Consider the following 14,255-nt stretch of genomic DNA (forward strand, 5'->3'; position numbering starts at 1 on the left):
TTTAATCAGCTTATATTTAATTTCAGCCATTAAAGGTTCAGTTTAGGAAATTTAATTTTATGATTATCCCTCAACAGACATGGGATTGTACCAGTGACTGTATTAATTTTATTCACAGTGGTCTAAGAAACAAGTGAAGTTCAGAAAAATAATAAAGAATTATTGCAGTTTGATCATTTTTTTTTTATTTTTATTTTAGTGATTTTATTTGGAAGTAACTATGAGCTAAGGTTCATTTCCAGGTCTACAGTTACTGAAGAGATGGAGTGAATCCTCAGAATGGATCTGAATCAACATCCAGAAAAATAAAGGGAGTCCCTGATGTTGGTACACTGCTTCTTGGGGAGATAGCTGTATCTGTAACACAGGAAATAACTGATGAGTTGTCGTGAAATTTCAGGAACAATTGTTGAAATTACAGATGATTGAATACTGATTTAGGGGAAAAAATCATAACAGTTAAAACCATACAGTGGTATTTCTATCTTGAGGCCTCTGTAGTTCAGTCCACTTATTTATGCTACCAAGCTGTGAGAACGTTAACGCCAGCTTCATCCAAAACACATCATCTTTATAAACTTTCTGTACATGAAAATCCTGCTTGGAGAGGGAAAACTTGGACAAGAATTCCTTTTCTACTTACATTTTCTCAATAATGTCCTCAGGGTTTTTGCCTCCAGTCATCCTGTAGTGTTTAACATAAAGCATGTTAAAATAACTGTTAGAAATTTAAGTCACGGTAGATGAATGTAATATATGTATCTCAATAGATCATTGGGTAAAGACTGTGAGATAATTGGCCTAGAAACATTAACTTTATGTTTATTAATAAGGTTTTATTTTGTTGCTGATTTTAAATACAGACATTGACATGAAACAATACATACATATACATACTATATTAATAGCCACTGTAACGCTAGCCATAATGAAACATTACAAGATTAACATAAAATATTAGTGTTTTACTTACGATTTGCTGAGGATGGTCCCTAGACAGACTATGTCATCACTGATGTCCTGATTTAGCAGATCTTTAAAAAGAATGATTTCAGTCAGATTTAAGAATGGTTCATACTTTTACTTAAAATCTCAAATTTCTGCTCAGTTAAAAGTGGGTGTATGGAACCAAATATGCCTGATTAACACAGGTTAAAATAGAATTTCAGAAACAAATGACAAGTAGCCTTTGGTTGTATGTGGTGTAGTATTAATTGGCAGAATGAATTTAGTTCATGAATTTAGTGAAATCGATCAATTCAAACACACAGAACTCTAGCAGTAAATATTTTGCTTCTCTTGTGAATATAACTGAGTAAGAGTGCCAGTGTTCAGCTTTTATAATCCTGTTTTAAAGTACATATTTCTCAGAAAAGAGGAATTATTAAAAAATTATTAAAAAAAAATTATTAAAAAATAAATTTATGATTTATTTTGTTGAAACACAACTAGTGATAATTTTTTAATGTAATTTGCTCACTTTCACAGCTCATATTGCAGAGGTTGAGAGAAGGTCCAGATCCAGAAATGCAGGCGATTTCGCCGGGCAGCTGAAACAGACCATAGAGTGTCCACAACACTTCTTCATCCTCGTGGGTAGATCTAGCATGACGTCCACCAGAACCTCCAATGGGGAAGGAGTTGTTCCCATAGTGAGGTGAAGTTGTCTGAAGGGAATTGTTACCATAGGGAGGGTAGGAATTTGGGAAGGAATTGGGTCTGTAGGGAGGAAAGGGTGATGGAGAAGGAGTGTTTCCACTGAGAGGTGAGGATGCTGGTGTAAAAGTGACACTTTCACTGTAATCACCATCTTGTTCATCATGTTCCTCACTGGATTCAGCATCTGATTCATCATCGGAGTCTTCACTGGGTTCATCATCATGTTCCTCGCTGGATTCATTATCTGATTCATCATTGGAGTCTTCACTGGGTTCATCATCATGTTCCTCATCGGGCTTATCCCTGTGTTTACCCTTAGGTTCTTCATTGGACCACTTTGCATCAATGTGGAACTCATGTAAAGATCTCTCATGGCGCCCACGGCGGCCTCTTTCAGAGGAGGAGTCATTATTTTGAGGGCCAGTGGATGAGGTGAGGTTGGAGTTGTTGAATCTGTGGACATCTTCTCCAGATTCTTTGCTTGACTGGTGCGCAAATCTGCGATGACGGCCCCCATGGTTTCTGTGGCCCCCATGTCCAGGAGAGGCAGAAGAAGTGTAGTTATGGTGAGGTGCAGCTGTCCCATTTATGATATGATGACCTGAATGGACTTCACCACTTTCATGATTCTTAACAGACCTGACCCTGCGTGGGCCTGGAGAAGTTGTAGAAGAAATATTTGCATTGAGATCTTGGCTAGAAGACACATTACTTTGCAGCACATTTCCCTGCGAGACAGTTCCCTGCGAGACGGTTCCCTGTGCGACGGTTCCCTGTGCGATGGTTCCCTGCGAGACAGTTGTTGGTCTGGCAGTAGTAGAAGGGAAGAAAGGTTTTGGTCTCTTAGGAAGCTCCTTGCTGGACTCCTCACTGGACTCCTCACTGCTTTGTTTGCGGGCAGGTCTGATCTGACGCTTCTCACGCACATTTTCATTCTCCTTCCAGTGCTTGGTGAAGTTGGTGATTATGCTGGTGTTGAATCCAGTCATCCCTTCTACACGGCACACAACTGGTGAAAAAAGAACAAAGAAAAGACAAGGAAAATAAAACGATGAACATTACATGTCATATTGAAAATAAAATACTCATTTGAGGGTGTGAAACACTTCCATACAAATTAAATATATTTTAACAATATAAAATTGGAAAATTGTTTCAGCTCTGGGTATAACAAGTATAAGCCCAATATCCTGCTGTTGTTACAGGCTACTCTCTTCATCTCTTCATTTTTACAGCATTGGAATTTAAATGATTTGCTTATAAAATGTAAGTGTCTGTCAATGGTACTGTTTTTTTTTTTCAATATTAGCATTAATCTTTGCATGCTTAAAAAATATTTTCCTACACTGTTTTTCAGTTTAACCCATAGTTTTGCTAAACACTTTCATTTGTTTATGTTATGCTGAGGTCCTTTAACACTGTGAAAACGTTCCTATGATTTTTGACTTTTCTGATTACTGACTGAGTAGTAATTTGATCATTTTAGACCATTAAAATGAGAAATGATAAAAGACTCATTTTTACAGCTAGCAGAAATGTTTAACTTGGAAAATTGTTTCAGCCCAGTTTAAAGCTTTTACACTATTGGTTTACACTATTACACTATTATACAAGTTTATGCCCAATATCCTGCTGTTGTTACAGGCTACTGAAAGCTTTGAATCATTAATCATACTTAACTCTACAGTTTGGACTGTCGCCCCCAAAAATTAGAAATGATAAAAGAATCATTTTTACAGCTAGCAGAAATGTTTAACTCACTCTTAGCCAAATCTTTGATGTGTTTCAGCACATTCGCTGGCAGAAACTTGTCCAAATCCTTCCTCAGCTGACACTTGTCGAGTCCCTCACTTGCACCGGCAGCCAGGAGCACTACCCCCAGCACGGCCAACATCTTCACTTCAACACGGAGCTGCATCCTGCTGAGTTTCTCTCTCGGCTGTAAACTGTGAAGATATCAGGAGAGTTAATGCTTATTTATACATCTCCAGGGTCTTTACCAAGTCTCCAGAGTATTGTTTCATTCTTGCTGAGTCACTGAGGTCAGTCTCATGATTTGTGAAATATATAAAGGTCATCGGATTGATTTTCAGGGTGTGCTGCTGCAAGCATGGTTTCAGGTGTTACTATTACTGACGTTTTTAAACTGGTTCTTCTACTTTTTAATGACGTTTATTCAAAGAAGTGATGCTCCTCTGTTAATGGTAGTGATTGTATGTGAATATTATATGAGCATGTGTCTTAGGAAAACTTTTTTACGTCAGAGACATGGAGTACTGGAACTTGTCAATAGGTTATATGAGACCTTGCTTATATCTGATGCCTCAAAATCCCTACTTCCAGAAAAGGTGGGCTGCTGTAACAAATGTAAAAAAATACAGAATGCAATGATAATATTTCAGCTCTGTATTTAATTTAAAATATTACAATGAAAGCATTTTAAATGTTGAAATGTATAAATTTGATTTATCTTTATTTTTTAATGTACTTATGTTTTTGTATTCATTGTAGACATATGTAATTTTGTACAAGCACTATGCTTATTATAAAGAGTAGACTGTCTTTGAATCTAGTCCCCTGCTGCCTGTGGACAACAGTTAATGTCATTTTTAAAGTAATGCATTTTTTAAAAGAAAAAACTGTTTGTTCACTATGTTTATACGTTCAGAAACAAAGTCTAATTTAGATAAACTCACAGGTTTAGATAATAGTTTACTGTTTACTGATAGGTTTCTTGTTTCTCTTTCTCTGTGTGTTTTCTGTGAATGTTACATTTTGTGTTTCTCCATGTTTCTCATTTTTGTGTGTTTCTATCTTTAAATGTATGCATTTGCACCTAGGGGCCACTGTAAATAACATATTTGCACGTTTCTTTTTATTGTTGTTTTGCTTCAGGACCTGGAAGACTTGCTGTAATAAATGGAACCATGAATTCCACTGTCTACCAAAAAATCCTGACGGACAATGTCCGGCCATCTGTTCGTGACCTCAAGCTGAAACGAACTTGAGTTCTGCAGCAGGGCAATGATCCAAAACACACCAGCAAGTCCACCTCTGAATGACTGAAGAAAAACAAAGTGAAGACTTTGGAGTGGCCTAGTCAAAGTCCTGACCTAAATCCTGTTGAGAAGCTGTGGCATGACCTTTAAAAAGGCGGTTCATGCTCGAAAAACCTCAAATGTGGCTGAATTACTACAATTCTGCAAAGTTGAGCGGGTCAAAAGTCCTCCATAGTGCTGTGAATGACTCATTGCGCTAATTGTTGCTGCTAAGGGCGGCCCAACCAGTTCTTAGGTTTAGGGGGCAAACATTTTAATGAACGTCCAGCTCCACTGCTAGATGACCTGTATGGACGTCACCGTTTTCATGAATCCTAAACAATCTGACTCTGTGTGGGCCTGGAGCAGAGGGAGAAGAAACATTTGCTTTGGGAGCCTGGGTAGAAGACACATTAACCTGCGAGACGGTTCCCTGTGAGATTGTTGTTAGTCTGGCAGTTGTAGAAGGGAAGAACGGTTTTGGTCTCTTGGGGACCTCCTCGATGGAGTCCTCACTGCTATGTTTTTGGGAAGATCTGGTGGGATAGTACTTGTGTTCTTCATTCTTTTTCCAGTACTTGGTAGAGTTGGTGACAATGCTGGTGTTGAAGCCATTAAACCCCTCCACACTGCAGACAATGGAAGAAAAATAATAAAACACACAAAAATGCAAAACAAAAAAAACACAAAATGTTGTACATTAGAAGTACAAGAAGTACAAGAAAAATAAAAATTATTTGAATGTGTAAATCATTTACATGGGATTTAGCTATATGTTTTCAACATCAGCAGTAGCATGAATCACCAAATTTAACTTAATTTTTCTGTAATCTCATTTTTATGGCAATTGTTTGAATGTTCTGCATTAAACAGATATCAGTAAGTCACTGTCAGTGTCGCTGTTTTTTTCTTCAGCCCTAGCATTAGTAATTTTACATTCCTGCATATTTATAAGAACATTTATAAACAGTTTTTCACTTAAACAAATAGTTTAGGAAAACCTGCATAATTTCACTGCATAGTTCGTTAGTAATTTAAACATTGTTACATTAGCTTTAGAGAACAGTCAAAACCTAAATCTAAATTTTTTTTTATGTGTTTCAGCACGTTTGCTGGCAGAAGCGTGTCCAAATCCTTCCCCAGCTGACACTTGTCGAGTCCCTCACTTACACCGGCTGCCAGGAGAACTACCCACAGCACGCCCAGCATCTTCACTTCAACAAGGAGCTGCACCCTGCTGTGTTTGGGTCTTCTTAAACTGTGAAGATATCCAGACAGTTAGCTATTATTTATAAGTCTACCAAGTCCTCAGTGGTTCATTCCTTGCTGAGTCACAGACATCAAGCCAGAGATGTTCAAACTATAAAAAGGCCATCGTATCAGCTTTCAGGTTGCACTTGTGAAAGATTGGTTTCAGGTGTTATCATTATTGTCATTTTTAGACTGGTTCTACTTAGGAATGACATTCACTCATAGAAAGACTGCACAATGGTTTTCTGTTAACAGCAGGGACATTATGTGAAAACAAAATGTGCAGGAGCTTTAGGGAACCTTTTTTTTTTAAACAAAAAAGCCCAGCAACATAGAGTGCAGGAAAGTGTCAACAGGTTATGCAAGACTTAGAAATAGAATCTAAAAATGAAGATGAAGTGGGAGTGAACTGTGTCTAGAGCAGTAAAAATGTACAGAGCTGTACAAAAAAACAAACGTAATTACCAATTGTCAGGTAGCTGATAAAGCAGAAGTGTAAAACTACTTGTCCTAGTGGGATTGGGTTTTGTTTTTTTAAAAGAACAATTTAGTGCTAACACATTTTAATGGAATTTCTAATAAGATGTTAATGCAAAGCAATCAAATGAAAGTGTTCAGGAATCGGAGAGTTTAGAATTCAAACATTTGACTGAAATCTGTCAGAATATGGAGCAAAATCACTGACCTACGTACAACTTCCACAAAATCTGTTCTTGTGTCAAAAGTTCATCTACAGTCTTCAGTACATCTTCACTGTGTCCCTGTGTCCACATGGGTTTCCTCTGGGTGCTGCTATTTCCTCCCACTTTCCAGAAACACTTGCTGGTAGGTGGATTGATTACTCAAAGTGGCTCTAGTCTCTAGACAATTGAATGAATGATAACAAAGATGCCAATAATTGTCACAGGCACTTGCATTTAGCAGCAGCAGCAGCAGCATTAGCACTGGCCATTTGACATGCTTCTTTGGATTTGTAAATGTTTTTCCTTTTTATATTCTATTAAACCCTAAAAATATATGTTTCTTATATAAGCATTTTACAATTTGAAATGTCTTAAATATTGTTAAGCTGAGAAATGCTATATCAGTATAAGACGCTAAAATATTTGCTTATGCCTTCATCACTTCAGGAGGAGAGCTTTTTTTATATAGCACCCCCATGTTTTGGAATGAATTTCCAGTCAATTTTTGGGACCCAGACGCTGTTTCAGTTTTAAGTCCAGGTTAAAAGACTATTTATTTAGTCAAGGGATTTGTAATTAGATTACTTTTAAATAGAAGGTGTGGATGTGTGGTGCTGTGTACACAGAGGACTGTGGTAATCTGAGATGTCTGGGGTGTTGTTCCCCACTGCTCTCACACGGTCGCTATCTTTATGTCCTGTGCTACCTTCCCAATTCTCCCTTTCTTAGATTCACTTTTCTCATTGTTCACTTGCTGTTTATTAAATGGTAAAATGATTTTAACCCTATAACTCTTCATTCATATTGGTCTATATTTATTCACTGCTCTTTTATTTTACTTCAGAGTTCTGGTTCTTCTTGAAGACAATTTGTTATGTGCTGAGTGATATTGTTTTTTAATTTGCCACAGTCAAATCAACAACATTCACTTGGGGCTAGAACCCAGCATTCTTTAAATCTGCTTAGTTAAAATCACCAGCTGTAAAAAGTGCTCTATAAATAAAATGTAATTGAAAACAATTAATAATAAAAATAAACACAAAAATGTTTATCTACCCTCTGGGTAGTCTCAGCCGCAGACGCTCCACCCACAAGCTGACGGAGGCTGATACGTTCAGTATGTTGAGCTTGTCTCACTGTCAGGATACTATCAGTTGCATTCTGTTTGGCCATTTGCAGACTTGTGTAAAACAGCAGACTTGTGATTGGTCCTTTTGCGTCTGGACACGTTAAGCGGTGAAAGATACCAGACTCCCCCTAGAGGGTCTGGCAATGCCTCCAGTTGGCTATAATTACATTTTTATAGACATAGATTTATATTTCCATGAGTAAATTCAAATTACAATGCTTTTCAATCTACTCAAGTTTATTTGTTAGAAATCTATTTTTTACAGTTTTACAGTTTATGAAAGCTTTATACAGATTTATCATTTTATTACATTAGCAAACAATCTTTAAATCTTAAACCTGATATTTTGTAGTTCAGGTCATTTTTAGGGATGAGAAATTAAAACATTATCATTATTTACCTGAAGTAATAAAGCTTCTCTTTTAGTATGGATTTATATTGTGTTTGATATTGTGATGCTGCCCCTGATGCATTCATTCACCTAATGTTCAAACATGTTGGTCATCACCTTAACAAATATAAGCCTATGCCTCCATGTTCTAACATAAAGCTAACATGCATTTCCAAATAAGTATAAACCAGCATTAACCCACAGTTTGGTAGCCCTCCACAAGAGGTGCTGTTTTGCTGTGCTTTGCATCAGTGACATATTTTGTCTGCGTAGTTTCCTTTCTGTGTTAGGTGTTTATGAACTCTCAAGTGAATGAAAACATTTTTACACCTTTTTAATTTTCCAAACCGTGGGCTTTTCAGCTTTTTAAACCTCATCCTTTACTATTTTCTGTGTCAATGAACTCTTAAAATAGCCTTTGGGAATACTGTCTGTGCTGAGAATTTGATACTCCGACCCACTTCTTAGTGAAAATGTGCAATGTTCTAAAGAATTCAGCAAAGTGTAAAGCGCTTTTATTGCCAGGAAGAAGAGGAGTCTTACGATGAAACTAAACTGATGAAACTAGCATTTATTCAAAAGATCAAGATGGAGACCCTCTAAATCAGTCCAGGGATTTTTAAATGCTCTATAATATACCTGGGATAAAATTGATGTAAAAGTGCTCAGAGATATTCCACATATCATATTAGTGTTCATGAGTTTAAAGTTGAACCAAGTTTGAAATGCATTCTTTTGGAGTAAAGAATATTATTGTTCTATGCGGTTTTTACTACATTTATATTAGGTGTGTCTGAAAATTCAGCATTAGGGGCCAAAAACTAAGGGCGCTATCAGAAGTAGCTGAAAGGTGTAGTCAGTGGTTGTGGATAAACAGAGCACAGTCTATTTGGGGCAAGTTGGGTGCTGTGTTGTCTTATTGCGGTTGCTGGTGATGCATCACTGCTGAGCCTTCCAGAAGTGTTGTGGACTCAATTTAGCAAAACACTGACGAGAGGATGTGCCTACCTGATAACCTGCAGTGGTGCTGTTCCTTCACTCCCAACGCCCCCCAGTTTTCCTTCAGGTCATGGGAATCGAACCTACAACTTTTCAGTCCCACCATTAGGCCATGGCTACTTGTAGTGGATCATAAAAGACCACAGCACCCTAGTGGTTTAGTGTGGGATTTAAAGGGTCAGTGATAGATGATTACAGGAATGTTGTGGTTGCAGGTACAAAGACAGTGGGGCTGTGCCATATGTGAAGCGATAATGGATTGACATAGGATCTTTTATATTTTATCCTGTGTATAATTACAATTACTTATGTTTGAACTTAGTCTTGATTCTCCTGGTTAAGTAAGTACATTTAGCTATAGACATTCAACCATTGAATGTAACCGCTTATCCAGTTCAGGGACATGGTGGACCCAGAGCCTAGGGTGTGTGGCAGGAACACACCCTGGAGGGGGCGCCAGTCCTTCACAGGGTGACACGCACTCACACCTACAGACACTTTTGAATCATCAATCCACCTACCAACATGTGTTTTTCGACTGGAGCACCAGGAGGAAACCCATGTGGACAAGGGGAGAACACCCCAAACTCCTCACAGACAGTCACCCGGAGTGGAACTTGAACACAACTCCAGGTCCCTGGTGCTGTGTGACAGCGATACTACCTGCTGCTCCACTGTGCCATGCTATAGACATAAGATTTTATTAATTTTACCAGGATAAAATACAAATATGTCATAATGGTCTTCATAAGCTATTAACTTTGACATTCCTAATATACATATATCATCGCTGTCCAATGAAAAACATGTATCTCCAGAATAGCAACTTTACAGTAGAAGGAAAAAACCTTCTCAACTTTCATCTTATTAAGAAGTTTGTGAAATGTTTGTAACCTCAAAAGGGTTGAATAACCTTGAATAACACCATATAAATAGAATATTAAGCAATAAATCTGGCATTGCAGCAGGTTTTAATCTTTAAAGAAGTTAGAAGTAGTTTTGAGAAACAAAAGATTGTCCCACAGTTGGCAAAGGAGGAAAGTGATTTGAAACAAATTTTTGTTTTTCAGAAAGAACATGCCAAGCTATGATTATGACAATCTTAATTGCTTTTTGTGATCTTGTTTAACAGTCAGAGAAGTACTGGGAGTTCACCACGTTGGAGCAATCACTGTGGTGCAACAGGTGGTACCTGTAACATAGATAAATAATGCAAGTGAGGACATAGATAATGAACACATTGTTCATTAGCTTTTCAAACAAAAAGATTTTTTGGCCATTTTGGATACTCTCTTTACCTCAAATTTCAGTTCCAAAATTGTATAATGTTTAGAGTAAACTGCTCACACTGTACAGACATCAAAGTCAAGCCAGTCTACTTCAAGTTTATATTTACATTTAAAATAATATCAGCTGTTATTATTTATATCAATAATATAGCTTAATGTGCACCTTAAACTGCATAGAGTTACCATATGGCAACAGTCACTTTTTAATGTTTATTGTCCTACCACAGTATAATAGTCAGTTTATTATATTCTTACAGAAGCTTAATTCTCTTTCGTCAAAAGAAACCAGTTTAGATATTATATGTTTATATTAAAACAATACATTTTAATTTTTTTATTGAACTAAAATCTAAATATACTGCAGTTTTAACTAATTTTGTCACATGCCACTGTTTTTTAAAAAACAGTGGTGCATATATGGCTCTTGAATATGTTCTTTTTTTATGCTTCGATGATGAGTCTGTGCCATTTGGGATTGGTTTATTTAGTCCACTGCAGAATTTAGCTCCATTATCACACACTATTAATGTTTGATAACAAAATGCAAAGCCCTGTTAATTTCCAATATGTATTAGCTAATGTCTGACAATGGCTTACATAAGCTATGGCCAATGTAAGTGTTTGTGGTACTCTATTATTTACACTGTATTACGTTATGTTGTCTACTTACATCTTCTCAACAAGCTCTTTATCCTCTCTGGGAACTGTGCTGTTGTTCTGCCTGTTGAGATTAAAAGCGCGTTAATTTTTGTGGTGTTAAAATACTTTTTTAAAATTATGTTCACAAAAAAATATCAGGGGAATAGTATTCTGGACAAAGAATTGTGAAGTAAAGTGTGAGGTTTAATATTAGTTTGAAGTTTATTTGTTAATTTGAATTTACATAAATCAATTGCATAATAGTTGTAAACAAAGCTAGTCAGAGTGGTTAGATGTGAAGTGTGCAGTTATAAGGATCGTGTCAGAAATGTTCAGAGTGATGGTGATGGGAACCAGACGTGTGAAGCTACTACAAGAAATGGTCATGAATATGCTATCATAGTGTCTATATAAAGGTTTAGACCTAAAAGTAACTCATTCATGGTGAAGTGGTGCATGCAGAAAGTCCACAATAAATCCAAACTAAAAGATATTATTTTTGTTTTTTTCAGATTGGCTGATATTTTCCCATACAAAAATTCCATATAAATCCACATACATTTATGTGATGTTTACCCTTGGTTCCTATCAGTGCAGCATCTAAGATACGCCATTTCACTTTGAATCACTTTGAAAAAGTCAGTAAACATTCATTCTTTGAAAAGGCAGAACAAAGTTTCAGTGCAATGTTGAATATTTTTGTAAACTAATACTTACTCCAAAAGGATGGTCTCAAGGCACATGATGTCATCACTAATGTCATCATCAATCAGCTCTTTAAAGAGAAAGTACGTTTCAAAAAAGGTAAAGTTGCAGCATTCATTCACACTTTCAGAAAATCTTTATGGTTGTCAAGGTACAAAGGCAAAAGACCAAACAAACAAACTTACTGTCACAGTTAATTTTACATAGATTGAGTGATGGCTTGGTGCCTGAGACGCAAGCAACGCGATCTGACAACTGGAGCAATCCGTACTGTGTCCACATCTCATCACTCTGCTGCTCAGATTGCTCCTGGCTTTCATCATCGTGTTTGCCAGACCAAGGACGGACAGTTTGTTTGAAAGGGTTGAAGTTGGGGAGATGTCTTCTTTCCTCAGATGACTCAGCATTACGGTTCTTCTGATTATTGGATCTGGGCTTGCGGCCACCAGCAGCAGGAGCAGAGTCACGGGCGTGTGGCTTGATGGGTCTTGATGTAGGTTTAGGCATCATGTGTGATCCAAGCTTAGGACTGGGACTAGAAAAAGTTTTGTTGTTTTGGTGATGGGGGCCGTGAGTCCTTGAGTCCTGTTCATTTGAGTCCTTGAGAGACCTTGGTTTGCGACCATCAGGAACAGAACCAGCATGAGAACGGTGATCGTTTTGGTGCTCAGGTTTCTTGCCTTCATTGGAGTGTGTATGGGATTCATTGTGGTGTGGGAAAGAAGAATTCGATGGAGGCTGGAAAGAGGGGACAGGTCTGAAGGGACCTTGTCTGTGCTCGAGGGACCTTGGTTTGCGACCCCAAGCTCCTGGAGGACCACCAGCTCTGGGATGAGCAGGAGGTATAAAGGGTGTTACAAATAGACCAGACTGAGGGAGGCGAGCATTGTGGTTGTCAGTTTGGTTTTCTGCAGAGTGTTCTGGTCCGTGATCAGGGAAGTGGTGCTTGTGATCACCCCGTGGAGCAGGAATTTGATTGACAACACTGGTGTTGAAGCCTGACGTCAAATTCACACTGCATACAACTTTAAAAGGAGAAGGATTAAAGATGTTAGGCTTCATAAAATTCACTTTCTATTTATTCTACAGAGTTCATGAATTAAGCGAGGAAGCATCTTGCCAAGTTCATCCTGTTTAATAACAAGACAATGTCACATTTGATGTCAGTAAGACTTTTAAACTACACATTTAAAAGCTATATACTCCTCAAGTGAACATAATTCTGGGGTCACCTGTCACCTATTTAGTTCAAAATCCACAGAGTGGATATCAGTGAGGAGCGAGGAGCAGAAGTTCTGGTTTTTAGCTGTTTTCAGCCTGTTCTCTTTGTTTTGTATTCTTATTTTTTTTTCTCTGTTTTTACTCAGTGCTCTTTTTTCTACACACTTGTTTTAAAAGCTAGTTTGAGTTTTATCCTCATCCAAACGGGATTTTGGCAGACAGTAAAAAACTAATGAGGTGTGTCTTGTTTCAAAGTTTTTGTGCTGGTAAACTTCAGATCGCCAAATTAATGTGTTCATGCACTGAACAACTGATGTTTTCATCATTTGTCCCCTTTAAGACACTGAAGGATAAACCATTTACAAAGGTATGTCTAAAATAAAAGCAGATTTTACATTTGTTGTTTTTACCCAATGTGGCCACTGCATAGATTCCCACCCAGAGAGGGGAACCATTTAGTCGTACAGTGAAATATTTATGTATCTATACGTTTCTTTAAGTGTTCAGTTTTTATGGTCGCCTTTAATAAAGAATCTGTATATAACCATTCTTAAGTGGGTATACACCAGTTTACACAAGTGTACCAAGTATACACAAGTGTATTTTGCACAGAGATTTATTATGATAAAGAAACTGAAATCCTTGGTGAAGAATAGAACCACTTTTAAAGTGTTTATTTTGGTGCTGTGTACAGGTGGTTCTGGACAGAGCCTTAAGAAAAGTTAGGTTGCTCTTGGTCTATTGACTTCTAAGTGAAAATCTACAGAGTTCATGTGTGCCCAAATAATTATTGCTTACATACTAAATTTAACAAAAAGCGACATACAATTTTTAATATTTTATTTTACAATATGTGAAATTTATTTCTATTGATAATTTCTTAATTAATTTATCATGAAATTTTCACACAACACGAAGGACTGCTGCTGTGTTAAAACGATGTAGTAAATTAAAAATCAACAAAAATGGAGATACATGTTTTTCTTTGGACAGCGGCAATATATTTCAGTTATTATTTTAGTCATAGTAATAGTAGTAATAGTAGGTGATGTAGCAGTAGTAGTGTCAGTACTCACTCTTTGCGACCTCATCCTGCATGTTTTGCGGCAGGGTGCTGTTCAGTTCTTTTTCCAGTTGACACTTGTTCAGAACGAGCCCATCAGTCACAGCAGGGGTCAATATGACCACCATCACCAATACCACCAACACCTTCATCACAACATACAACTGCATGCTTCTTACGCTGTCTAT

General features: G+C 37.3%; 2 protein-coding genes across 2 annotated transcripts; both read right to left on the bottom strand.

Annotated features, from left to right (window-relative positions):
- Window positions 1–204: 204 nt before the first annotated feature.
- Window positions 205–5,998, bottom strand: LOC136687728 (dentin sialophosphoprotein-like). Its single transcript, XM_066662264.1, has 7 exons — window positions 5,868–5,998; window positions 5,116–5,326; window positions 3,421–3,605; window positions 1,481–2,668; window positions 974–1,034; window positions 644–685; window positions 205–357 (listed from the first exon to the last, which is right to left on the bottom strand). The coding sequence occupies exons 3-7, from the start codon at window positions 3,575–3,577 to the stop codon at window positions 291–293; spliced, it is 1,515 nt and encodes a 504-aa protein (XP_066518361.1). The 5' UTR covers window positions 3,578–3,605; window positions 5,116–5,326; window positions 5,868–5,998; the 3' UTR covers window positions 205–290.
- Window positions 5,999–7,969: 1,971 nt separating this feature from the next.
- On the bottom strand, window positions 7,970–14,255 carry LOC136686662 (uncharacterized). Its single transcript, XM_066660578.1, has 5 exons — window positions 14,081–14,255; window positions 11,969–12,808; window positions 11,796–11,853; window positions 11,110–11,160; window positions 7,970–10,342 (listed from the first exon to the last, which is right to left on the bottom strand). The coding sequence occupies exons 1-5, from the start codon at window positions 14,235–14,237 to the stop codon at window positions 10,276–10,278; spliced, it is 1,173 nt and encodes a 390-aa protein (XP_066516675.1). The 5' UTR covers window positions 14,238–14,255; the 3' UTR covers window positions 7,970–10,275.

Source organism: Hoplias malabaricus, chromosome 2, assembly GCF_029633855.1.
Source record: "Hoplias malabaricus isolate fHopMal1 chromosome 2, fHopMal1.hap1, whole genome shotgun sequence".
Lineage (NCBI taxonomy): Eukaryota > Metazoa > Chordata > Actinopteri > Characiformes > Erythrinidae > Hoplias > Hoplias malabaricus.

Excerpts from the sequence above, each read along its gene's own strand:
- LOC136687728 (XM_066662264.1), bottom strand. The coding sequence starts at position 3,577 with ATGCAGCTCCGTGTTGAAGTGAAGATGTTGGCCGTGCTGGGGGTAGTG. Across the intron at positions 2,669-3,420 it reads CATCAAAGATTTGGCTAAGA|TTGTGTGCCGTGTAGAAGGG; the intron begins GTGAGTTAAACA and ends TTTTTTCACCAG. Across the intron at positions 686-973 it reads GGGACCATCCTCAGCAAATC|GATGACTGGAGGCAAAAACC; the intron begins GTAAGTAAAACA and ends TAAACACTACAG.
- LOC136686662 (XM_066660578.1), bottom strand. The coding sequence starts at position 14,237 with ATGCAGTTGTATGTTGTGATGAAGGTGTTGGTGGTATTGGTGATGGTG. Across the intron at positions 11,161-11,795 it reads CTTGAGACCATCCTTTTGGA|GCAGAACAACAGCACAGTTC; the intron begins GTAAGTATTAGT and ends TAATCTCAACAG. Across the intron at positions 10,343-11,109 it reads AAAGAGCTTGTTGAGAAGAT|GTACCACCTGTTGCACCACA; the intron begins GTAAGTAGACAA and ends TCTATGTTACAG.